This window comes from Ylistrum balloti, unplaced genomic scaffold (genome assembly GCF_031769215.1).
Source record: "Ylistrum balloti isolate Yb309-2 unplaced genomic scaffold, AGI_CSIRO_Ybal_v1 Utg370314, whole genome shotgun sequence".
Classification (NCBI taxonomy): Eukaryota; Metazoa; Mollusca; class Bivalvia; order Pectinida; family Pectinidae; genus Ylistrum; species Ylistrum balloti.
Genome location: NW_026782232.1, coordinates 49,724 through 76,586, shown reverse-complemented (window position 1 = coordinate 76,586; position 26,863 = coordinate 49,724). Strand labels below are relative to the sequence as shown.

Below are 26,863 nucleotides of genomic sequence, written 5' to 3'. Positions count from 1 at the left end.
GATATACGCCTAGTTAACGCCAAAACACTAACTATCCTTCCTTAACTGGGATATACGCCTAGTTAACTCCAAAACACTAACTATCCTTCCTTAACTGGGATATACGCCTAGTTAACTCCAAAACACTAACTATCCTTCCTTAACTGGGATATACGCCTAGTTAACTCCAAAACACTAACTATCCTTCCTTAACTGGGATATAAGCCTAGTTAACTCTAAAACACTAACTATCCTTCCTTAACTGGGATATACACCTAGTTAACTCCATTACACTGTCTATCCTTCCTTAACTGGATGTGCTCTAGATCTGGAGTCCTGAGATGTAAACAGGTTATTACAATAATTTAGACAAACTAGCACTACTCATGAGATTACTGGACATGGCTGACAGTTATATGATGGACCCAAGGTGAAACCATTAGTGGGCTAGTCTTCCTAAATGCAGCTTTATGTCACACAGACGCCAGCAGAAACTTATATGTGTTTTGATGATTGGCAGTGACCATTAGCTGAACTCTGAAGGACGAAGTGAAAAAAACATTCAGCCCAGGTTTTTAGCTTAAGATTAAACATATCTAAAAAAAAATGATGTTGAACAAAGCATGGCTAATCAAACAATACATATTTTATTAGTGACTAATAATCATTTGTGTGTCCTACCTAACACTGAAATACAACAGTTTGGACTATGTCCCTATCATGTAGAGTGTCCTACCCTACACTGACATACTGCAGTAGGGACTGTTTCCTTACCATGTATGTGTTCTACCAAACATTGACATACTGCAGTAGGGACTGTTTCCTTACCATGTATGTGTCCTACCAAACATTGACATACTACAGAAGGGACTGTTTCCTTACCATGTATGTGTCCTACCACATACTACATACAGTAGGAACTAATTCCCTGTTATGTGTCCAGCGGAACAATACATTAGCAGTAGAGCTATTTCCCTGTCTGGTATCCTATCAAACACTGGCATATCTCAGCCTATTTACTTAATGAATGTCCAACCAAAGATTGACATACAACAGTGTAAGGAATATGAATTCCTGGTCATGTGTCCCAACTCACATTGACACACACAAAAGCTACTATATTCCTACTAATGTGTTCAACCCAAAGTTATATATTTGTATATTGTATAGAGTCAACATGAACAACATTAGGTCTCTGTCCACGTTTTCTTGATCTGCAAATCCATTGTGTAAATGTGTATATATATCTTTGGTACCTACAAAGCATATCAATCCCAGAACGAAGGGATTTGACTGTTTTACTGATTCATGAGGCACAATATGCCTCTCAGCTTCCTCCTCAGATTGCTAATGGATGCATTGATTCTCCTCCTATCTTTACTTTCCATTAGGCTTGCTACCTATATGTGACCTACAACAATGATACAGACAGCAAATAGCTCCAAGTGATACCCTTTCGACATCAAGGAACACCAACCATACATCTCCCTCACACACGGTACAGACAAGAAATGGTGTCAACTGTTTCTGTCTACAAGATCCCGACAATGAAAAAACCATATCAATTCAAGCATTCCCACAATTATTACCAACAACCAACTAGATCACATACAAATGTGTGTAAAATGCTTTCATCTGAACCTGATTACAAACTGAAATAAGGTTATGTCTAGCAGACCACAATAACATGTCACAATGACCTCAGATTACCACATAAACAGGCAAATCAATACATTGTAAAGGGGACAACAAGAGTTCAAAGGTGAAACAGTAATGTTAGGTCCCAGGGCAAATACCAGTAACATCTGAACAAGGGAAAGGTAGTATTGACTGAAAATTAATGAAAGTGTGGTGTCTGATACATATACAGGTATGTTACTCATGGAGGTCAGAATGAAAGGTTGTTTTTCGTTCGTATTGAAATCACAGCATTTAAGTCTTAAAAGTCACCTTTAATAAAGACCACCTCTCTATTAAGGCCACTCATTTTGGTTCCTAATTTGATACAATTCATAGATGGAACCTTTACACAAAAGCCATCTGTCTATGAAAGTCACTAATTTCTTTGCAAATCAAGGGGAACTGAAATGGTGAAGCTGTTACTGCTGATATCCAGCAGTTTAAGAAATATCAATATTCTGTGATGTTTCAAACATGTTTACCTGTATTTACTATTTCAATACTTTTACCTTCTATCTATATCCATTGTGATAGATATATTACTAACCTTTGATGTATCAAATCAATATCTATTGTAATTTTTTATTTACATGTATGACCAGTTTGCTTTCAATCTATTTGATCTTCAGGTTTTGCTTCTAAGTACATATTTTATATTCGTTTTGATCACGCAAAATCAAATCAACACTTTAAACCATTCTTTATCATATCCACCTCAAGGCTTTTTCACTCGCCTTCAGCAGCCATTAGGAATGTGATGGGTCAATCCTATATTGCCAGGTCAATACCAGCTAGAAAGTATAACGATTCATTTAATGAGTTGGTAATTTTTCTGTTCAGATGTAGAACACTGTAGACTTTTCAGTATATTAATACAATGACAGGTATAGTGTAAACAGGTGAGATTTTATTTTTTATTTTCACTTTCAGGGACAGTTGGGTCAGGAACAGATGTCAATGTGGTTGATATTTTAGACTATAACACTAACTACTAAGAACACATACAGACCTTACAGGTAAATAGGGTATAAGCATTTATTTTTAATCATTAAAGCTAATAATTCTGTTTCATTTCAACTGATTCAAAATTTTTCTGATGCTAATCTATGATCTACAAAAAAAAAGAAGATTAAAGAAGAACACCAAGCTGTGATATAATCAATCTGTATTAGATCAGTTGTTTTGGTCATGAGGATATGATAGATTTAATAGATGGTACGATAACAGTGCAAACAAACAAAACGGGACATACCGATATGTTAAATCTATTATCCCTCCCTATTCTGAAGGAGACTCCCAAATCAATTTTACAAGCTAATAATGTTTTTAACCTAAATTATAAATTTCTTTGAGCATTAATGTTTTACAACATAAGCTAATTTTTCAACTGAAATTTTAAATAATCTTTATCATCAATATTTTCAAACTTTTGATTAGCCTAATATACTTTGATGAAGCTTGAAATTTCCACTACAATCAAGAACAAAGGTTTATAAAGTCCCAGGCTTTATCGATTCTGTTGTTCATGAAATAACTTTTTTCTTTATACTAATTAAAGTGTTCAAATATGCATAGTCTCTTCTATTAGGCACTAGTTACGTAACTTTGTGCTATAATTTATCATCAATTGAAAGTGTTTTAATTGGATTATCTATCATGTTCATACTGTAAAAACCCAAGGGTACCAAGACATAAAATCTTGTTCAAAGTAGAGGATGCACTTATTGTAGGACAATGAAATAAGTGTTTTTAATGAACTGTAATACACATGGGTAGGCTTATTAGCAGGCATGGACTTATTGCTTTATAATCAAATAAGTGTTTTTTCCTAAACCTCTGTACCAACCCTCATATCAGTACTAAAGCTGACACAATGGTCTCAGGTTAATACAGGGTAGGATGTAAAAAGGATTATATAATATCATTACTTCAAAGGAATTGAATGGATATAAAGCCCATTTAAAGAGTTCAAAAGAAACAGATCCTTATAAGGTAGGCCTATAACACTTTTGTACATACATTTTTAACTGTATGTTTGTAAAGTTTAAATGCAGTTCTAAAGAAATTACTGTACCCAAGACAACCAGACCAAAGGCTGCATGCTGACATGGTATTGATAAGGTCCATGATTTTTAACTGTATTGTGTGGGTGCGGAGTTTGAAACAATATATGACTGTCACTTGATAAGGCAGCTTATTTTTTGTAGTGACTTTTATTGGTCAATGGTGAAGAGTTAAAAGTGATGTCACTAAATAACAGAGGACAGATGATTCTGATATTTGCCTTTCGGTGTGATAGAAGACACACTTCAAAAGATATCTACATGTACATACAGTTGATACTGACAATTTTCAAAACTAAATAATATCAACATTTTTATTTTTACCATAACCAATAAACTAGACAATTCCGCAATTTACAGGCTCACTTCAAATGTGAAATTATATGCCAAGAATGCAGTGAAAGTGAATCCATGCTCAAAGTTAAAAGTTCTGGTGAGTAGTAGTGATGAAGATAGAGACAGGACAACCTTATTCTTTGATATAGGTCAAAGATTAAAATGTAGGTCAAACTGACTGAGTTTTGACAAACACAATGCCGCATCAAGGTGAATCCATATCCCCAACAAGAAATATTAAGTTCCAATGACAAGTCAGCTATAGTGTAAGAGATGGCGATAAGAGACAAAATTGCGTTTTGTGAAAATGATTGATATGTAAATGGTTATGTGGTAACATATGCATACTGAATATTTTATCTTCTAGGCAGATTTAGACCATACTATCGAACATCTAAATAACAAATTTGATTCGTTCCATTCGAAAATGACTCTGCTTTTAGTGGTTTGAAAAGCAATTAGTATGTTTCATTAATGTTTTACCAAAACTGTTAGGAATATTTTACCAGATAATGTATGATTAGGTGTGATATATGCCCTGAAATTGTCTGGAAATTTTCATGAAGACTGGCAATACAAACACCATCATATCACTACTGTTGTTGCAAATTAAAAAGATATATTTCCTAAGAGATTTAATTTTTAGTTAATAATTTATCAGAGTATTGAACACTTTTAAAGTATAAAATGTTTTATTGGGGATACCTTTGAAATCCTAGAACAGTCAGTTATTGCCTTTCTGCTGTGAGTTTGTTGTTCACTTGGTGAAACATGCTTATCTCTTTCCCATCATGTTTTACATGGCAATTTTCCATGTTTTATTGAATTACTACTTCACAAAAAATGAGAGAATCCTCAAGGTGTCGGAAGGAATTCATATTTTATTCATAAAGAAAACCTAGAAAAGCACATGTGTATATGTACATTCACACTTCAAAATGAATTCAAGACCAATACCGATATTTATTTCTGCTCAAAGACTACGCAATAATACACCACAGGGAGACCTCCTCATTCTGAAATCTCCACACTTCCATACAAACTATCAGACAATGCACAGCATCAGAATGAGATAACGAGACTTGACGACATAACTCAGCTAGCACAATAGAATGGTCTGCAGAGCTCCATTTCCTCATACAAATAAGGGTAGGCTATATTAGCATAGACTTAATAAACAATCAATGACCTCTTATTGTTCATTTAGAGGGCGGTCAATGTTCGTGTAAGTATATTAATGTTGGACAGTGATAATGGACAAATATTAGCCATCTCAATAATTGACCATGCTCCAATCAATTCTGTTTTACCTCAAAAGATCATCAGCCGATCCAATCAATAAAAACCCTACCTGTGTATACATAGTAGTTACAGGTTTACGTTAGGTGGAAAGTTCACTTTTCATCAAAAATAGTATATAGTTGCAGAGAAATGTGTCATGAATGGCAAAACAAATTTTCTTTAGAAATCTATCTAAATATTTTTAAAATCTAATACAGAGTACATTGAATTAATTCATTACAATTTCACATTGAGTATAGTTCAAGTTTTCATGCCCGAAAAATGCAAATCGTCGATATAAGCAGAACAAGTCCCTGATATAAATAAAAAGAAAATGCAATGAATTCATTGAAAGTTTGAGATTTTCAATAAAATGAAATATCATTTTAAAGAAAATTATATATTTATTCTTTTTTTCATTCTTGAGATAAAAATCAGTTATTATAATCCTGGACTGGGTTTTGGGACTGGGGCCGAGACCAGGTTCAGTGTACACCAATCGTTGTTGTTGAAGGAAGTGAGCACTTTGATGTTATTAATATGGAATTTCTACAACTTACACGACACAACACCATCAAAGGATATTCCATGAGGACATGATCATTATAAGGTACTGTATACTTGTATACTGCTACCAGCATAGATTTTGTGATTTCAACATTGTCCTAGAGGTACTCATTAGGGGCAAGAGGAAATTTCTTCCAAACAGGAAACTGTCTTCCTGGCCATTTCTACATACATTTCCGAATTCGTCAAGTCATATCTTCGTCATTACTTGGCCACTCTCATTCATCAAACACTAGTTGGAAAGATAAAACATTTTTCTTAAAGGTTATGTATGTGATATTATTATCTTCGACACACCAAAAAATGACATAAATTTGAAAAATATGTTCAGTTTTCTCTTCTCAAATGTGACAACCCTTGTCACTATAATATATATAGACCATGAGTAGGGAATTTGTGCCAAATCCCAGCAAATACAATTTAGAGGTATGTTTAAACACAACTGTCTGTGAATATAGAATAGAAATGTGGCAGCCAAATTCAAAAAAACAATTCTGCATTGATTTGTAATACACTGGTAGTCAAATTCAGATGTGTATATATTTGTGGTGATTACCTTCAGATGTGTATGGATCTGTGGTGATTACCCTCAGATGTATATAGATTTGTGGTAATTACCCTCAGATGTGTATAGATTTGTGGTAATTACCCTCAGATGTGTATAGATTTGTGGTAATTACCCTCAGATGTGTATTGATATGTGGTAATTAACCTCAGATGTTTATAGATTTGTGGTAATTACCCTCAGATGTGTATAGATTTGTGGTAATTACCCTCAAATGTGTATAAATTTGTGTTAGTCACCCTCATGTGTATACAGATTTTGGTAGTGATAATGTTCAGATGTGTATAGATTTGTGGAGATTTGTGGTAGTCACATTCTGGTGTGTATAGATTTGAGGTAGTCACATTCTGGTGTGTATAGATTTGAGGTAGTCACATTCTGGTGTGTATAGATTTAAGGTAGTCACATTCTGGTGTATAGATTTGAGGTAGCCACATTCTGGTGTGTATAGATTTAAGGTAGTCACATTCTGGTGTATAGATTTGAGGTAGTCACATTCTGGTGTGTATAGATTTGAGGTAGCCACATTCTGGTGTGTATAGATTTGAGGTAGTCAAATTCTGGTGTGTATAGATTTGAGGTAGTCACATTCTGGTGTGTATAGATTTGAGTAGTCACATTCAGGTGTGTATAGATTTGAGGTAGTCACATTCTGGTGTGTATAGATTTGAGGTAGCCACATTCTGGTGTGTATAGATTTGAGGTAGTCAAATTCTGGTGTGTATAGATTTGAGGTAGTCACATTCTAGTGTGTATAGATTTGAGGTGGTAGTCACATTCTGGTGTGTATAGATTTGAGGTAGTCACATTCTGGTGTGTATAGATTTGAGGTAGTCACATTCTGGTGTGTATAGATTTGAGGTAGTCACATTCTGGTGTGTATAGATTTGAGGTAGTCACATTCTGGTGTGTATAGATTTTGAGGTAGTCACCCTTCAATAAATAAAGATTTGAGATAGTCCCCCTCAGATCTGAGATAAGTACAGATTTGTAGTAATTACATCAAGACACATGTCACAAAGATTTGTGCTCGGAAGTTCACAATTATATGTACATGTGCATAAATTTTCACTCAATTAAAGTGGCATGAGCTAAAACAGAAAATGTTTGGATTTAAATTCTGCTAAACTCATAGAACACTAACCTCAATGAAAGGACATCAAGTCTATTGCATTATGTGATGATTTTTGAATGTCATTGGCTCATAAGAGAACAACAGAAAGATTCAATTACATGTACACTGAATTCCACAGACACTCATTATGACATTTACAAAATGTCATATATACAGAAATCATAAATTATTGAAATCCAATGTTTTATCGTCTTTCATGTAAACTGTCAGTCTTTTTATATCGATCTTCATTAACAAATTGCATGTTACTATTAGTGTATGCTGAAATTTAACTGAACAGGCCATAGCACTGTTTCCTGTATTAATTACACAGCTCCAGTTGAGGACTAAGTGCCCAAGTCTAAATACTCCGGGAATCTAGATCAAAAACCTATAACTTGTCAACAACACACTACATTATACAATGGGCACTGTCTACAAACATCGATGAACATGGGACTTTAATTCCTGGTTATAAGATCTGCCTGATAGGAGGAGACAATAGCAGAGACCAGTCCAAATTAATCGGTAATAACAAACATAGAGAGTATACAGGTTTATATAGGTCTGAACAAGGTCACTGTAACCTATAATCCTGTTATGTACATTTTATGGAAAACCCCAGAATCAAACACCTGTAAACCATGCTGCAGTAATGGCCTGTAACTATATCAAGGTGGATCATGGTTCCCATCATGTTGGACTAAAGCATATCAACCACCTCAGTATCACTTGATTAATTCTGTTTCCTGTGATGTTTCCCCTAAAAATTACATATTACTATGTAATATATCTTGATTGTAAAATTCCACAGCTGTTTTAAAATTTGTTTGTTTCTTCATTCTTTTCCAAAGAATCAACGTTTGTTTTAATGGTAAATATGTATGGTAGTAATATGATAAGGTGAAATTTTAATTTACCTGATGAAGTTGACACATTTGGTCCCCAGCTAAAATGACAATTTTTGGCAATACATGTACTTCTCAGAGAATTTGGGAACAGTGACCACGCAGTATGTCATTCACAACTTTGTTAGTCCTTGACAAAGTTTTATCATAATCACTTCAGATTTTTTTAGTAAGATGGGCATGTAAAACAGTTGATGCAAGAAAAGAAACTGGTGGTACATTAATCCTTATGAGCTAAAAAACAGTTCAAAGGTCAACAATGTATAACATTTACTAAACCATTACTACCTTATACATCAAGTACAGTGCCCTAACACTGGCCATTATGGCTACTATTAGTGACCATAACCACTACCACTTAGAGTTTTCCAATGACCACCCTTGCTGTCAAAAACATCCCTGACCACTGTTACTAGTTGGTAACCCTTGGCCACCAAAATTATCCTTTTGTGGAACAAAATGCTGCAGAATTTAATCAAGTTCTTTGGATGCAATTACGAATGTTTACAAAAGCTTCCAGATTATTGATGTCCTAGTTTATAGCCTTCAAATGGTTTCTGATCACGGTTAATGCTTTTGAACTGTTTGCTTGAGCAAATGTTGGCAAAAATCAATGTCCAAAGACCAAATTTTCTGCAAGAGATTATTTTGTGAGAGCTGTTAAAGACGAAAGATGCTGGGAACTTTTTTTTCACTTGAACATTAGGAAATATTGCAAGGAGAAAGGTTGATCAATACCAACATGATACTGTAAATCTATTAACCTTCTCCAGATGGCCAATTCTATCTAATGCTGTTTGTAATGTATATCCTCATTGGTTAGTGTGTCTACAGCAGAATAATAAAAGGGAACTGACCTTGACATTGAAGAAAGACATAAAACATCTCACTAAGAAGATGAAGCTAATACAAACACTTCCCTCTAACTGTATAAGAAAGTGAAGCTTATTAATACAAATACTTCCTTATAGCTGTATAAGAAAGTGAAGCTTATTAATACAAACACTTCCCTATAACTGTATAAGAAAGTGAAGCTTATTAATACAAACACTTCCCTATAACTGTATAAGAAAGTGAAGCTTATTAATACAAACACTTCCCTATAACTGTATAAGAAAGTGAAGCTTATTAATACAAACACTTCCCTATAACTGTATAAGAAAGTGAAGCTTATTAATACAAACACTTCCCTATAACTGTATAAGAAAGTGAAGCTTATTAATACAAACACTTCCCTATAACTGTATAAGAAAGTGAAGCTTATTAATACAAACACTTCCCTATAACTGTATAAGAAAGTGAAGCTTATTAATACAAACACTTCCCTCTAACTGTATAAGAAAGTGAAGCTTATTAATACAAACACTTCCCTATAACTGTATAAGAAAGTGAAGCTTATTAATACAAACACTTCCCTATAACTGTATAAGAAAGTGAAGCTTATTAATACAAACATTTCCCTATAACTGTATAAGAAAGTGAAGCTTATTAATACAAACACTTCCTTACAGCTGTATAAGAAAGTGAAGCTTATTAATACAAACATTTCCCTATAACTGTATAAGAAAGTGAAGCTTATTGATACAAACACTTTCTTACAGCTGTATAAGAAAGTGAAGCTTATTAATACAAACACTTCCCTATAGCTGTATAAGAAAGTGAAGCTTATTTATACAAACACTTCCTTATAACTGTATGAGAAAGTGAAGCTTATTAATACAAACACTTCCTTACAGCTGTATAAGAAAGTGAAGCTTATTAATAAAAAAACACTTCCCTCTAACTGTATGAGAAAGTGAAGCTTATTGATACAAACATTTACCTATAGCTGTATAAGAAAGTGAAGCTTATTAATAAAAAAACACTTCCCTATAACTGTATAAGAAAGTGAAGCTTATTAATACAAACACTTCCTTACAGCTGTATAAGAAAGTGAAGCTTATTTATACAAACACTTCCTTACAGCTGTATAAGAAAGTGAAGCTTATTTATACAAACACTTCCTTATAACTGTATGAGAAAGTGAAGCTTATTGATACAAACATTTACCTATAGCTGTATAAGAAAGTGAAGCTTATTAATACAAACACTTCCTTACAGCTGTATAAGAAAGTGAAGCTTATTAATACAAATACTTCCCTATAACTGTATAAGAAAGTGAAGCTTATTAATACAAATACTTCCTTATAGCTGTATAAGAAAGTGAAGCTTATTAATACAAACACTTCCCTCTAACTGTATAAGAAAGTGAAGCTTATTAATACAAACACTTCCTTATAGCTGTATAAGAAAGTGAAGCTTATTAATACAAACACTTCCCTATAACTGTATAAGAAAGTGAAGCTTATTAATACAAACACTTCCCTATAACTGTATAAGAAAGTGAAGCTTATTAATACAAACACTTCCCTCTAACTGTATAAGAAAGTGAAGCTTATTTATACAAACACTTCCCTATAACTGTATAAGAAAGTGAAGCTTATTAATACAAACACTTCCCTATAACTGTATAAGAAAGTGAAGCTTATTAATACAAACACTTCCCTATAACTGTATAAGAAAGTGAAGCTTATTAATACAAACACTTCCCTATAACTGTATAAGAAAGTGAAGCTTATTAATACAAACACTTCCTTATAGCTGTATAAGAAAGTGAAGCTTATTAATACAAACACTTCCTTATAGCTGTATAAGAAAGTGAAGCTTATTAATACAAACACTTCCTTACAGCTGTATAAGAAAGTGAAGCTTATTAATACAAACACTTCCTTACAGCTGTATAAGAAAGTGAAGCTTATTAATAAAAAAACATTTCCCTATAACTGTATATGAAAGTGAAGCTTATTAATACAAACACTTCCCTATAACTGTATAAGAAAGTGAAGCTTATTAATACAAACATTTCCCTATAGCTGTATAAGAAAGTGAAACTAAATCAAACACTTTCCTGACTAAGAAATTTAAGTTTACAAAGTAATACAATCATTTCACTGACTCACAGACTGAAGTTGACACAAACATATTTCATATCATTTTTGACAGTAAAAAATCAGAATTTATCAATCTTATAAAGAATCCCCCACTAGAGATGATATAACTTTTCCAGAAATTGTAATTTGAGTCAGGCAGTGCCTGGAGAAAGCACAGCTTTGTATGCCACATTGACATACTGTGTATGAAAGTATCAAGAAAAATAAAACACAAGGAAATATTTGGTTGACTGGCCATGGCTAGTAAGTACTATGGAATTAAGAGAATTTAGCACACTAGACCAAGTGATTGACTGCACAATTTTATTATGTTGATGTTTTGTGTGCTTATGTTTATGCTGTAACATCATGATATTGGTTGCATGGCATTAAATGTCTGATACAAGAAATTTATAAACAATAGCTTCAAGTAGTACAGATTACCTATACCTATGAGTGGTCGGGTGACGCATTGGTAACGAACGCGCCTTTCACCTAGCCGACTGGGATTCAATTCCTGGAACAGATGTGAAAAGGTATGGGGTCACCTGCCCGACCACATGGGTTTTCCCCGGGTAGTCCGGTTTCCTCCCACAATAAGACCCCTCGCATGCTTACATCTGGGCCAACAAGAGTGATTAGCATAAGTTGACATAACTTGTTTCGCAATTGTTGTATAATAAATAGTTTGTATTATATTATTACCTATACCCCTTTCCACTTCTGAAAGAAATTTACCCCACCCATGTTAAATTTAGTTTTAACTAGCCTCAAAAGCTTTGCTCTCCTAACCTTCATAGTTTTGATCAGTTAGAGTGGTGCTTTTGTAGTCATTGCATTGAAATTTACCAGTTTTCTTGTTCAGACACAAATGAAGCCGAAGTTGAATAAGATGGCTTCCCACCAAATATTTCCTTTATGCATTTATGGTTTTCTCAAATACAGTATATCAAAACAGTTTTGTAAGCGATCTTAACAGATAACAGCATAAACAGATAGAATACATCATACAGCAGCCTATTTTGGCATCTTCTTCTTGTCTGGCATCAAATCAAACGATCTGATGAATCTGAAGAGTGTGCTAATATTTCCCAAACTTTTGTGAACACCATTTTATTCCATATGTGATCAACATTTTTTTTTATATTCCATTGAAAAATTTTGAAAAAAAAATGAGAAACCTTTATGGTTTCCCGTAAAATATATAATTCACTTGTATGACAAAACTGATCAATATCTTTTGAGTGCAAAACTCCTGAAATATTTTTGATATTTAACCAGAAACCATTAAATATCCCGTATTTACTGACAAGGAAATTGAAGCTGTATAGATCACAAATTTCTCAAAGAGGCATCATACAAACAAGAAACTCATCTAACCAGCAGTATACTAACAGCAATGATATTAAAACATCATGATATTGAAGTCTTGACATTGCCACTAATGCAACGAAAACAGACTTTAAAACTTGAGATTTAAACATCATGTCAGCATAAATCTGTCTTGGAATGGAAACAATTTGATGTAAACAAGTGATCTGCCTTGATAATGAAGTAAAAAAAAAATCAAAGTGACTTTGATATCCAGTGAAAGCAAAATGAAAACATATAACAAGGACATTAAAGTTTAAGTGTTTATCTATGATAAATGAATGTGAAAACAGAATATGATTTATGACTTTTGATGTTGAAACACTGCTCAAATGCTACAAACTTTATGTAGTATATATAAACATGACAGTTTGGCCTTGACAATTTCTGAATCAGAACACTGACATCAAACTGGTATTCGGCTTCTGGGAAACAGCCACCCCAGGAATAACCAATTAAGTGTGGAGAAGGAGACTACATCATTTAAGTATCAATACATTGCCTGCTGATATTATACAACTGTGAGAAATAGACAACACAACACACCTCAGATGACACAGCATCAATAGTACCGACAAGATTAATTTTTAATGACAGACCGTCCTATTGATTCCTGAGCCATGATTGACTGTGTTCCACTATGGTGAGTATTCCTGAGGGCTGATATACATACCCAGCAGAAACTACCAATACTAGTACATAATAACAAAGACTATGAAATATTTACATACCATAATAGCTATAGAGCCAATACAGTCATTCAGTTGCCAGGTTCAAATCTCTACCTTTATGTTATAATCTGAAGTTGAATCGACTGAACCAATGGCAGTCTTTTCTCTTCACAAAGAAAATCTGCAGGCTTTGGTATATAGATCACAAAAAACAACAAAACTAAATTACATCATTTTATATGGCACTTCAAGTCATCAACTGGTACCTGTATACAAAATTTACTCTGCAAACACTATCATTTTTCACCGTCAAAGAACCTTTGGGCTAACATGATGGTAAATATTGTAAATTTGATTATGTAGCTCCCAGCATGCGCAATTGATTTTCATGATATCAGTTCAGTGTCTATTGATCTGATACCAAAACATTAATAAAATGCATTTCACGGCTAGGGAGATTGACGGGCGATTGTCGTTGGGTGCTATGGACAATGTGGTGCCGTGAACAGACAATTGCTATTCTACTATCTGATGACTCTGTCTCTGTAGCTTAATTATAAGCCTTGACACTTAAATTAACCCTAAACTTCATTTTTTCAACTCCATTATCTAACAAATTGATTAGAGACATTGCACTAGAGATGAGGTTACAGAAAGAGAATGCTGCTTTTAACACTGCTTTATACCATGTGATAGCTAACCTTCGACTCAAAGGGCTCACCCAAAGGCACTCATTGACCTTTCTGTTTTAAATTACCTTCTTTTAGTTTGCATTAAAATTGAACTGACAATGTGACCTTGAATGAAGATTATAGCCTGATGTGGCAGCTCAGTACAATTGACATATCAAGTTTGTCTAATGCTGTGAGATAAGATACATTTCATTCCAAAAATTATTTCCATCTGCTACAAATACATCATTCGTTTCTCCTGCCTCCGCCTCTCTAATAGTTACTTTAGTGATGTTCTATCCTGCTTCATATATGTACCAACTGAATCTTGATACTTTCTAAAATGGTGTAACAGAACATGTACATTTTCATTTTGTTTTCCTTTCTTGTTTATGACTTAACAGCAATGAGTTACAAATAACCTCATTTTTAACCCAGCAACTATTCTAAAGATACCACTAGACCATCTATAATCAATGTGAACTTTTGACATGATGATCATTATGACTTTTGAGCTTTTGTCCTTCCACTGATCTTGTAAGTTTGTAACATATTTGAATCTTTGTACCATTGTAACATATTTCATCTTTGTAAAGTTTGTAACATATTTGAATTTTTGTAACATTGTAACATATTTCATCTTTGTAAAGTTTGTAACATATTTGAATCTTTGTAACTTTGTAACATATTAGATTTATGTTAAGTTTGTAATATATATTTGTAATATATTTGATCTTTGTAACTCTGTAACATATATGATTTATCACAAGTTTGTACTATTTTTTTATTATTTTTTTATTCATTTTTTTATTTATTTCAATAAACTATTTCTCTTGTCTCTCTACCTTGCGAAACAAAATTTTTAATACTTCCATGTAAAAATCTGGAATTTGCTAGCCTCATTGATGACAACTTGAACACTGACAGAACAGCAAGGGCCCTGTCACTAGCCCCTATGCAAAACACACACTATACCAACAATGATATGACTTTAACCTTTGACATCTTGTTTTATCATGATCCACGTTGTCCTTGACCTTTGAACCCAACATTTAAACCCATTGACCTTGATCTTTAGTCAGTTGACATCTTATTTAATTATCAACATTTTCTTCATAATGACATCACAAAAAAGTGCATCAGTAAAGAGCTACACAAAAAAAACTGACCTTGACCAATGACCTTTGCCCTGTCTCCCTGTTTCTCCCTTTGCTAAATGTATAGTTCCCATTCTTCTTTACCTGTCACCCGTTCTCTCCCTTTACAAAATGAATGGCTTCTATTTTCCTTGTCCTGTCACCCGTTCTCTCCCTTTACCAAATGTATGGCTTCTATTTTTCTTGTCCTGTCACCCGTTCTCTCCCTTTACAAAATGTATGGCTTCTATTTTTCTTGTCCTGTCACCCGTTCTCTCCCTTTACAAAATGTATGGCTTCTATTTTTCTTGTCCTGTCACCCGTTCTCTCCCTTTACAAAATGTATGGCTTCTATTTTTCTTATTCTGTCACCTGTTCTCTCCCTTTACAAAATGAATGGCTTCTATTTTCCTTGTCCTGTCACCCGTTCTCTCCCTTTACAAAATGTATGGCTTCTATTTTTCTTGTCTTGTTCCCCGATCTCTCCCTTTCCAAAATGAATGGCTTCTATTTTCCTTGTGTCCCTATCACTTCCTTTATCAAATGTATAACTACTATTACTTTTGTCCTAACTCTTTTTCCATCCCATATGCATGGCTTCCATTTTTCTTGTCTTGTATTTTTATCCTTCTCTCACCCTCATGCATCACTCTTGTCTTCTTATCTTTGCACAATCATTTTCATCATTTTTCTCCACTCAATCTTTACATCATTTTCATCCTTCTCTCATCTTCTCAACTCTTTCTCGACCCTAAACATTACTCAACCCGCATCTAGAACTCCATAATCACACTGTTCCTGACAGTGACACATTGATGAACAAAATAAACAAAAAAAAATGTTGTTGGAACTGTAATTACGCCTTGTCACAATCATTTTAATGTCTTCTCTTTCAAAACTGGGCCTGGGCATAAAGCCAGTCCTGACAAAAATGAATTTGTAACAGGAAGGACAGCATGTCTAAACAGTGTTCTACTGCACTGCTGGTCAATGTATCAGTAAACCAATCAATAGATAGGACTAACAAATGATGGGACAAACCAATGACATCTTTAAAACATGTCAAGGAAAGTCTTGATAATTGATCCTGTTAGAAGTTTTTCACTTTGAAGAATCTCTTTGAATAAAAGATTTACAAAAACTACTTAGGATTTTGTATATAAAATTCATCCAAAATTTGTTGTAAATATTTGTGAAGACCAGTTTTTCTCATGCTGACTTGCAATACTCTGTATCAACATTGATAACAACTCTTAGCCTTTTCTTATCAACCAGTTAGAAATTATAAAATAAAATTGAAAAGGTCTACAATCACAGTACTGATAGATATACAAATCAAGTGCTCTTACAGACGATTACATAGGGAATGCTACAACAATCCAATGACAATGTTATGTATTTCAAAACTGCCATATGGAAATAATTAAAAAATAATATATGCTTGCTAATAAATAATTTTTCTAGATTCTTCTGATGAAGTATAACTTCCTACCTATGTGGTATATTACATTATTTCTTAAAGAAATGTTAAGCTTTCCAATAATTGTGTGTGCATATCAGTAATGAAGAAAATTTACTTTTCTATTGGATTTTAATTACATCAGTGCTCATTTCAAACATAATAACATCCTCACCTCTTTTCTGAAAATGAGAATTCTTTCATTTAAACCAGTAAAAATAATGTACACATTCCTTTGATCTACGGTACCAATATGATATTCAGCCTTCAAACCTTGCTATCACATAAACCTCAATACAGACATTCCAAACCGTACTATAATGTAGTAGAACACTTTTAATCTCCATAGATGTTATTCTCTTCTTCTAGACTCAATAGTCACAATCATGTAGCAGGTTGATGTTAATTGTAGATAATTGAAACAAACAATTCATATAACTCATAAGATTCCAGATTTAAAAGTAAACATATTTCCACAGATTGACTTGTTACAATTAATGATCAAACCAAATAGAATTTGAAATTTAATGAATCCTACATTTCCAAAGTTGTAAACAATCTGATATCATATCTATCCACTTCTACCAATCAACGATCATGCCTCTTTGATACCTCCCCCCTCCCTCCCCTTCCACCCCACCCCAACATTAAAAAAGACATAGAAAGATATTGTACTGTATTTATTCCTCAATGAGCCCAGGAGACCATTACATTTACGACTAAACAAAAGATGTTTCCTGCCTACCCTAAAAATATGTGCCTACATTTCACATTTTAAGACAATTTTTAAGGACAAATTTTAAAGGAAAGATCTGTCTCCTATTTAAACCATATAAAATAATTTGTAAAAATGAAATTTTTGCCTAGCTACCTTCCCTAAATTTTTCAAACATGTTACAAGAAACATATGTATTTTTCAAGGAAGTGGGTTTATTTTCTGCTATATTTAGAATACCAGTTTTGGAGATTCTTTTTAACACTAACAGTTATGGGTGGGCTTATTACCAGGCATGGGCTTAGAAAGCAACAGAAGTTCAATATTAAAACAGACACATCTGGCTTCTTCACCAAATAGACATTCTATTTTACGTACTGTAATTTATGTCAATCAATCATTTGCATAAAATACACCTATATTATTGACCTACATATATATCTAACCATTTGTCACTTATGGTAAACATGTTAATGACAAATTCAAAATCAATATACATATGTAGCCACCGTAGGATGTTTCCATGCCATCTTGTTTTGTTTTATATAGATATTCAATACTAACATTCTATACTTCACAGCATTGTCAGCTACACATTGTACAAAAAAAAGTGTGTTTTTTTCATCATTTGAAATATGATCATGTTTTTAAATTTTTACAAGTTTTTAAACTCGGTGATAAATTTCCATAACAATTTCCATATAACCTGGTTAGATTTGTATTTAGTTACATAATATTACATGACAGCAACAGTCCATAGGGATTTTATCAATGTGGTGAATTTTCATTCCTATCAAAAATTTATTGACAGTTGTTCTAGCTGCTATAAATAGTACACGTCCAAACCAAGCCTTTCAAGTTCAAAGTTTATCAAACTCAAATTCCCTTGTTTTAAAATGGCTGTGTTAGAAAGGCAATCATAAACTTGAGGAAAATGTTTGACGAGAAGAGCCTTTGTTGTTTTCTGCCTTCAACAATTTTCCCCAATTTTTTTTTTTGATTTTACAGTATTTTGATAAGATTTTAAAGGAATATATAGAGGTTCTTACATAATTTTGGATTCATGATTTACAAAGCATTTCATAAAAAGTAGAACATTTATTCTATTACAAAAAGAAAGATCAATTTTATCTAGTCTATATTCTTGGTTGATAGCTTAGAATCTCCATTATCTTAATATTAACTTCCATAAGTATTACTGAATTTTTTTTTTCTTTAAGTAACAAACCTTTGCTGAAAAAGTAAACTGTTTGTCAATTCCATGACCTTGTCCTCATGAAGACAAGCTGCCTTTTGTAGATCTTAATTTCGCAACAATCCTGCCTTTGTCTCTCATTTAATGTTACAATTTATTTCACTTTTCCGTTCACTTTATTAATATTAAAAATTGGAACTTTTATCACAGTAGATCCTCTTATTTGAATGGATGAGGAAACTGTACAATTGAAACCTGTATGGTTAGGCAGGAGACTGAATATAGTACTTCCATTTTCATTTCAGATTAGAGAATCAAACTCAGGCTTCATGGTAAAAGGTAAGCATTCGTGAACACCTGATCATTAACAAAGTTAATTGATTAATTAAGATATATTAAAATTAATTATCAAAATCATTGTACTACAATGAAAAATCGAAAACAGTTTGAAATGACATTGTAATATGGGAATTATCAATGAATGGCCCGCCTTTGACTACTCCCGGTCTCTGAATCAGATGACAGATGGTACCAGCCTCCGAATCTACTTTCAATTTGCTGATCCGTATATTTGAAGTCGTTTCTTTCTGTCTATACTTGTGGTTTATGTCCATTCCCCTCACAAATCATAAATGTGATTACTATTTGAAATACGTACCTTGATAAAACGCCTGAATATCCTGAGAGACGGTTAACTCCAGGAGGACAAATACAAGGAGAGAAGAAACGCACAGACTTCGAATGGCTGGCATGGCTGTCGACTGACGAAAGCAGGTGCCCGATAACATAAATGTGTATGTGTGTGCACTATAACGCATATACGGACTACTCCATGGTGGCACGATCCGCTGTATTTACTGGACGTGTGTCATTACGCCCTGGTACCGAGCCTCTGTCATCACAAACTTGTGGTCACTGTATCCCAGATCCGGCTCCTTCCATAACATGATGGACCAGTCCATGTAGGCGTGGACGTCTGTCATTTCTTAATTATATCTAGTGACTTCATACAACGGTTTGTCAATGACGTTGTTGTATAAGATTCAAGTAATGCCTGTATGCTGTATGTGAATGGATGTAAATCATATTATTTTTAGACATTGGATTTTATCAGAATCAATTATACCTGCCTCACCTATGTCTGGAATAAGCTCTCTCTGATAGGGGAGACAACTCTTCCTCCTGGAATGTCAAACCACCACATGATTCATCAGCAGGTGGTTACCAGGAACGCTATAGGTCCATTGGGGAAAATACTTTATCTGAATTAAATCGATTTGTTTTGAGACGCACATTTTTTCATAAATAGACGGTTGCTTTTAACTTTTTTACTTTACATTGCTGTACACCATTACCCACAGGGATACATATTATGTAACAAATATTTACAGATATACAAAGTATAACATTGATTATGTGGATATCATTTGCCCGTGAGCTTAACTAGAAATTGATGTAACAACAGGAGGAGGGGAGAGAGATAAAGGAGAGAGATGGTGGTTCACTGATTTATATATATAGAACAGTACAGATATTTCTGCACACAACACTTGTTCACTCACTGAAGAGAATTTATGTATACATTTTAATCTGTCCTTGTAATAAGCCAACTCATATCTATTGATGTTGAGTAAAATAACAAACAAGTGCTTTTTTATTATTCCAATTATTATTTCAATGAGCCTGCTCTCAACTCTTTGTCAGTATTGGCCCCCTGGACTTATCGCTAGTGAAATACTCTAACAGACCATTGGTAGATAAGTTTCATAAAGGTTTCCAGAATTGACCAAATCCAGTCACTGTTTACCCGTGATGGACAGGAAACACAACAAACAGAACCAAAATAGAAAATATCTACAGGACATAAATGGCCCAACTGCCAAGCATTTAAGTACATGGTTCATGGTTTGATCAATCCTTGCCATAGTTGTCAAATATGACCATTGACCCTTTACCCTAGACAAATAACCATCTTGATATGATAAGGTGTAGAACCTAATGTTTTGATATTATGAGGTTAATATAAACTAGATACATTGAGAGATTCTCAAGATCTGACAATGTTTCACATAGGATGAAACAAGACAGGACAGGGTGAATATGGGTAGTGTTAAATGCCCCCTGTATAAAGGTGAGGGCATGAAATGACAGTAAAGACAATAAATTTGAAACGAGGCTCATTTTGTCGCATGTTTACTATTTATTAGAAATATAAAGCAAATACATAAATCAGATGTTTAATCCTATTTTACTATAGTTTCTTTCAAGCTTCAATTTACAAATTATTCATGATTTTGACTATTTCCCCATGTACAAAAATAATTTTCGACCATTATCTATTTTTTGTACTTTTATAAAACTTGTTGGACTTGAAATTGCTTTATAAAATATAATTTTAATAGTTCATAAACATATTGCACTTTTCTGCATATCAAAAATATCACAAATCAGTTTTAAGATATCTACTTTCATAAAAAGTTCTATACATACTATGAATAAAGAGTAAAACTGAAGTAATCTGTCAGCTGAATCATCAAAATTACAAAGTGGTGGTCTCAGATCTCCATTTTATGTAAAATATCAGCATATAGAACTTTCTACATCAAGAAGAAAAGTAATTAACAGAACAAAGAATATGTTGATCAAAAAGTGAAAACAAAAGAAAAATGAGAGAAAGGGAAACAAAAATACTAAATATTGTATATAACTATGTTTTTTTATATTTTTTTTTTGTAAAAGCAATAAGTTTTCCATCCACACTTGCTGTCAGATATACCACATCAAAGCACATTCCTATGCAAAAATACAGATATATTAATATAAAAGTTCAAATATAAATAAAACTTGCACATGCTATGTACATTCATCAATATCGTTGTCTAGTTAGGTGGGGCAATCAGGTCCATACATCAACTGTGTCGACTCTCATCACAGCTATCACTGATAAAGTATCTATAACATATGTTTAAAGCTTATTTGTAAATATATATGCATTGTATGCTATAATTTTATACTGTAGACTATTTACATAAATTATATTAAGCCCCTGTTCAAGGCTAAGTCTTCTTTCCCATTTAAAAGTATCCCATCTCAAAATCGTTTTCTTTTTAAAGCTTAATTCCCAAAAAATAAATACTATAGAATTGTTTGCATGTTGTAATACTAGTCTACCTTATGTCCAAATAGAAATTATTATCTCGTATCTAGTATAGGCTGATAACTAAGTCTTTTCTATGGATAGAATAACTTTTCTCCTAACTGACATATACCATGACAGGGTATATCTAACAATACATAGCTAAGTATTGGGTCACAGGGAAGGGATTAGATTGAGTACTTCTGATTGAAAATTTTGCAAGGAAGACAGTGTCGATACAGTACATTCAGAAGATTAAATCCCTTTTGAATCTGGTAATAACATATAAAATATATTAAAACAAATTTCTAACACAATAAACCATCAAAAAACAATCAACAATTTAGCAACACATTCATTGCTTATATTCCTATCGCTGACCACCATAGACAAAATCATCACAGACTGCACTGTCAGAATCCAATTTTACCCGGTTCATCCATAACTCCATGCATCAGTGACTAAAGGTCCTGATATTATTCAGCATAGTAAAAATATCGCATGGCAAAAACCCACTTGTATACAAGGGGGATAACTGTTGAGTGGTAGGAACAACTAAACTGTGTTGATATTAAAGAGATGGGATCAAATTCAGAAGGAAAAAAAATTGACATTTGGTTGAAAATCATTGCAAGAAAATTTAAGGTTATAAATAAACTAGTTCAGTTTTAAGTTTTTTAAAAAAAATCTCAAAAACTGGATATTCTTTAACTCTTAAATTCTACTTCTACACTTCCTTTCCAAACGTCTTGAGCCAATTAGACAAGGTAAAAGAATTAATGAAGATGTTAAAAAAGGAATTCTGTGACTTAGGTTCTCTCAATTAGATAAACAACAATTTCTGAATTTTTTCTACATACCACAAACAGAGATTCACTGGCATTCCTTGTACAGTTTGTACTGTGTATTGGATAATATGGGCGACACAGATTTATATACATTCAGACTTATAAAGCAGTTATCTAAATTATACAACAAAATACTCTATATTGTTATATACACATGTAGTCAGATCTAACTATATACAGGTAACAAATATACAGGTAATGACCTTACTACCTAGAGACCCTGCTACAACCATTGCAATGAGGACTTGTTTTGTTGAGAAACAAGTAGACATCTAGAGTAAATAATTCCACACTCTCTCCCTTTCACATTCAAACAAGCGTACAATGAGATATATACAACACTGGCATGGAAATTTAGAGCATAACATTGCTGAGATACTTAGTTGTATGTAAATGCTGGTTTTTATTTGATAAACATGATATTTTTGTGAAGTTTATTTACTGTTCATTGTGTACATGTAAATAACAATTCACTTTTTCATCAAGATTACAAGTAACAAGGACAAATTTTAATTTTGTGACTTAAGTACAGGTATTAAGGAACCTGTAAATCCGTATCAATGTTCACTTAACAGTGATAAAGTTCATATTTTCAAACTGTAAATATTTACAGTGAAAAAAAAGTCGACTGTTTTGATAATTTCCTACGTAACAGTATTAAAATATTTATATCAGTAACATATATATCTACAAAGATTCACCTACTCATTCACAGGTTTATATCAAACTGATTTAATCTTGACCCATTTTTCTTGCCTAGCAAAACCTGACTTTTCTTCATTCATTGTTTTTACAAAGGAGGTGCTGATGAACAACTTAACGAATATTTTAAATGAGAGCTAATATTATTAATAACTATGCGAGCATTTAGGCATATTTTCTTATGTCAGAGCGAACAGTTTCGTAAAGACTGGTAATGTTGACACCCAAATCTTACCTCTACACAAACAACCTCCACAAAGTTCAGATTTGATGACAATATGCTTGTAAAACACCAAAAAACAGTTTTGAATGTTACATTCAGAAGGTTTGAAAATCATCTGACAATGGATCAGAAAATATGACATGATGTATATGGTATTATATGGCATACAAATTAAAGCAGAATAACAGTACTACCGAACATTACTATAATATTTCAATGGACACACCCATACAAGGATGACACAGGTAATATACTGAATGCACTCTCTCCTATAGGTAAAAATGAATATTATCCTGACTTGGCGAAGTGTGGCAATGATGCATAGCCTGTTACTATATATAGGGAACCTCATGTAAGCATCAACTATCTATTACACTAAGATCTTTTTTTTTAACATGATAGGTATGATTACTTGCAGTAAGGCTTCTGACTTTCCTATACCTTTGGTTGAAAGATGCACTATTTTTGTTTGCATAATGTGAATACCATTAGATCACTGAACGACAACACATTCACCTCTCTGTGATATATCACTGTGCACACTTTTACAAACATCCTTCCTTTATCTGGCACAATAAGAATTTGAATATGTACACATGTTTTGGAATTAAAATGTATTCGTAACTTGGTGTCATTCTATTACCATATCTGAGTTACTTGTTTTAACCATACAGTTGTACATCTGAGTTACTCAAACTCTTGGTTTTTTAAACTATTAATTACAACAGTACATTTTATCAGAGTTACCTAAACTCTTATTTCAACCATTAACTACATCAGTACATTTGTAATCTGAGTTCCTACCATTCTTGTTTACAATCTTGTCTTATAAGTGTAATGCTTTGACTGTTTCATAATTTTGATAAAATTTTAAATTACAGCCATATGTTTCAATACTATCTATCATAATTCTGTATACTGAAAATAACATCCTAATATAGTGAAAGATTACTATCATTATTACAGTCAATCAAAGCACCACTACTATATCACATGATAACAAATGACCAATGAAGGTGTCCTGAGTAAGTGGACATTGGTCATTCAGACTAAGCCAGCTGTTTAGGATGCTGCTATGGAGATGACCATGATGAGAGCTACGATACATGTCACAATGAAGTGAGCTAACAGCATGTTCTTCTTGAACCTCCGACCCTGCAAACAGATATAATGGAGACAAAACTTAGTAATTTATCAATATACCTTTCTCTAACAAGTTAGCAATAAAGTGGGGTTTTTTCAGCCAGACAGACCATGCATGAGACATAAAACATTTGACCAGTTAAAGGAGAGTTTGAGTTGCAAGAGTAAATTAAGTTGACAGAGTAGATGCCATCTGTACATCACATTATCTTTGCATTACAATTGTGCAACAGAGGTCAATATTTATTTCAATGCCTCCGCTAGGAAACGAACCCGGGACCCCTGGCTTACTAGTCTGACGCTCAACCAATCGAGCTAAAGTGACGTTCTCCCTAGCCGAGTGGTATATTGCTGCTAGTATTTTACCAGGGTTACATACTTCCCCTCCAGGAAATAACTCGTCCTCGAGTTTCCAGGGGTCACAGCGACACCGGTGGGGCATGGCTAAATACTATTCCCGGGTCCCTACATGGGTGCCAATGTGACTTAGAATAAATAACATGTATGTACAAAGATACGAGACTACCACAATTGTATTCCTATGTCAAACCCAGTCCCCTGTAATGACGGTCCTCTTATTTGGAAGTGTTTACAATCTATATATTTGATAACTGGTGTTTTGGTTGACCAGGATGACAAAATTCTCTTTCAAAACAACATTCCATCAACGATTCAATTTTGTATGTGTTATAATGACATATTACATAATGTGTGCCACTGAGATTCGAAACTGTAGCTTTCTAGCTCTGCATAATGTCTATAGCCTTTACTTGCAGAAGTGTAATAATGGATGCATTCTGTATGACTTTTTCTTGTCAACATTTATAACTATACCTTATGCTAAATATAATCCTCCTGAAAGGGTTAGCTATTATATATAATGCCTACAGGTGACACATGTGAACCTGAGGCACAAAATATTCAATAATGCACAGGTCAGAGCTCGGGTTTTGATTGCTCAAGCAAGACTGGTTTGCAGAAGTATATTATAAACTTCAATCACATCCGACACAAAATGGGTTTGGTATTCAGAAATGAACGAGTATAAGGAAGGTTTACGGTTTGGGGAAGTTGCATGGTAGACTTATCTCTAACAAGTTACGCTTATCTCTAAGAATCAACTTAGGGCACAGGCACCGAAAAAAGACTCCCATCACAACTTCCTACGTGAAAATAAACCTTATTTTCACCCAATTTCATTGTGACTATTTGATGTAACAGGTCTGGTGCTTTGCTTGTCGTTATATTGTCATTTCATGTGTGCTAAGCTATATTGTAAAGTCCTCTTCCGGTAGTGATACTTACTGCTGGTTCTGGCTCTGGGATGTATGCTTTAGGATTGTCTCTCTTCTGGAACTCATATTTCTTCCTTCGTTCTGTAAAAAGATTATCTTCATTGAGTACATAAAGAAATAAAAGCCTTATCATCAAACAAACATGGTTAGTTTAACTGTTATGTATCTGTCCTATATAGTATATACTGTTGTTTTTATCATTGGATACATTTTTTGGGGTCAACTTTTTCATGCTATCAATGTGCAGAAACATTAAGTACTGTATTTTCGAGGTTATAAGCTGCAGAGCTAATTTCTACCTTTTTTTTTTCAATTTGATTCAAATATAAGCCACACCCTGTCTTACGGAGTGGTAACCGTTATGTTGACCAAATTTAGTTGATATGACAGACAATGGAGGACTACTTATCAAGATCGTCAGTTAAACATTTAATAAAAGTTTGCAAATGAATTATACACAATCCTTAATTTTATCGATGTCTTTCAAAAAATGTGAAATAGGAAATATTGAACTTGTTTGGTTTGGGTGCCTTCAAAGGCATTGTCTATGCACAGATATAGGGCCTGACCTTACATATTGTTTACTAAACAATCTCTCCATCGTCTGTACTGTTAAATTCTTAAATTCCCATATTATTTTCTCTTGTAAGTTACTCGAAGCCATTCATATCGTAAACAAGCATGGCAGTTATGCTAGAATTTGACCTACAATCTGATGACCTATCGAACCCAGGATGCAATTAGAAACTTCTGCTATGGCTTTCAAGTAACCGCGAAAGTCCAGAAAATATTATTGCGATTCACATTAACTAGTATGATTGATTAAATCCAAGAGA

At 33.4% G+C, this 26,863-nt stretch overlaps 2 protein-coding genes across 3 annotated transcripts in view; both read right to left on the bottom strand.

Moving 5' to 3' along the window:
* LOC132553289 (pikachurin-like) overlaps positions 1-19,668 on the bottom strand; it is a 63,391-nt gene extending 43,723 nt beyond the window's left edge. The window contains exon 1 of the mRNA XM_060217520.1: positions 19,339-19,668. Coding sequence (XP_060073503.1) covers positions 19,339-19,498 — 160 coding nt within the window. The 5' untranslated portion in view covers positions 19,499-19,668. The remainder of the gene's footprint in view (positions 1-19,338) is intronic.
* Positions 19,669-20,860: 1,192 nt separating this feature from the next.
* The window catches only part of LOC132553290 (putative ferric-chelate reductase 1 homolog), a 40,097-nt gene continuing 34,094 nt past the window's right edge, over positions 20,861-26,863 (bottom strand). For both annotated transcript variants that reach the window (XM_060217522.1, XM_060217521.1), the window contains exons 14-15: positions 26,038-26,108; positions 20,861-24,744 (exon numbers count right to left, since the gene is read on the bottom strand). In XM_060217522.1, the coding sequence (XP_060073505.1) occupies positions 24,652-24,744; positions 26,038-26,108 (164 nt within the window). In that variant the 3' untranslated portion in view covers positions 20,861-24,651. The remainder of the gene's footprint in view (positions 24,745-26,037; positions 26,109-26,863) is intronic.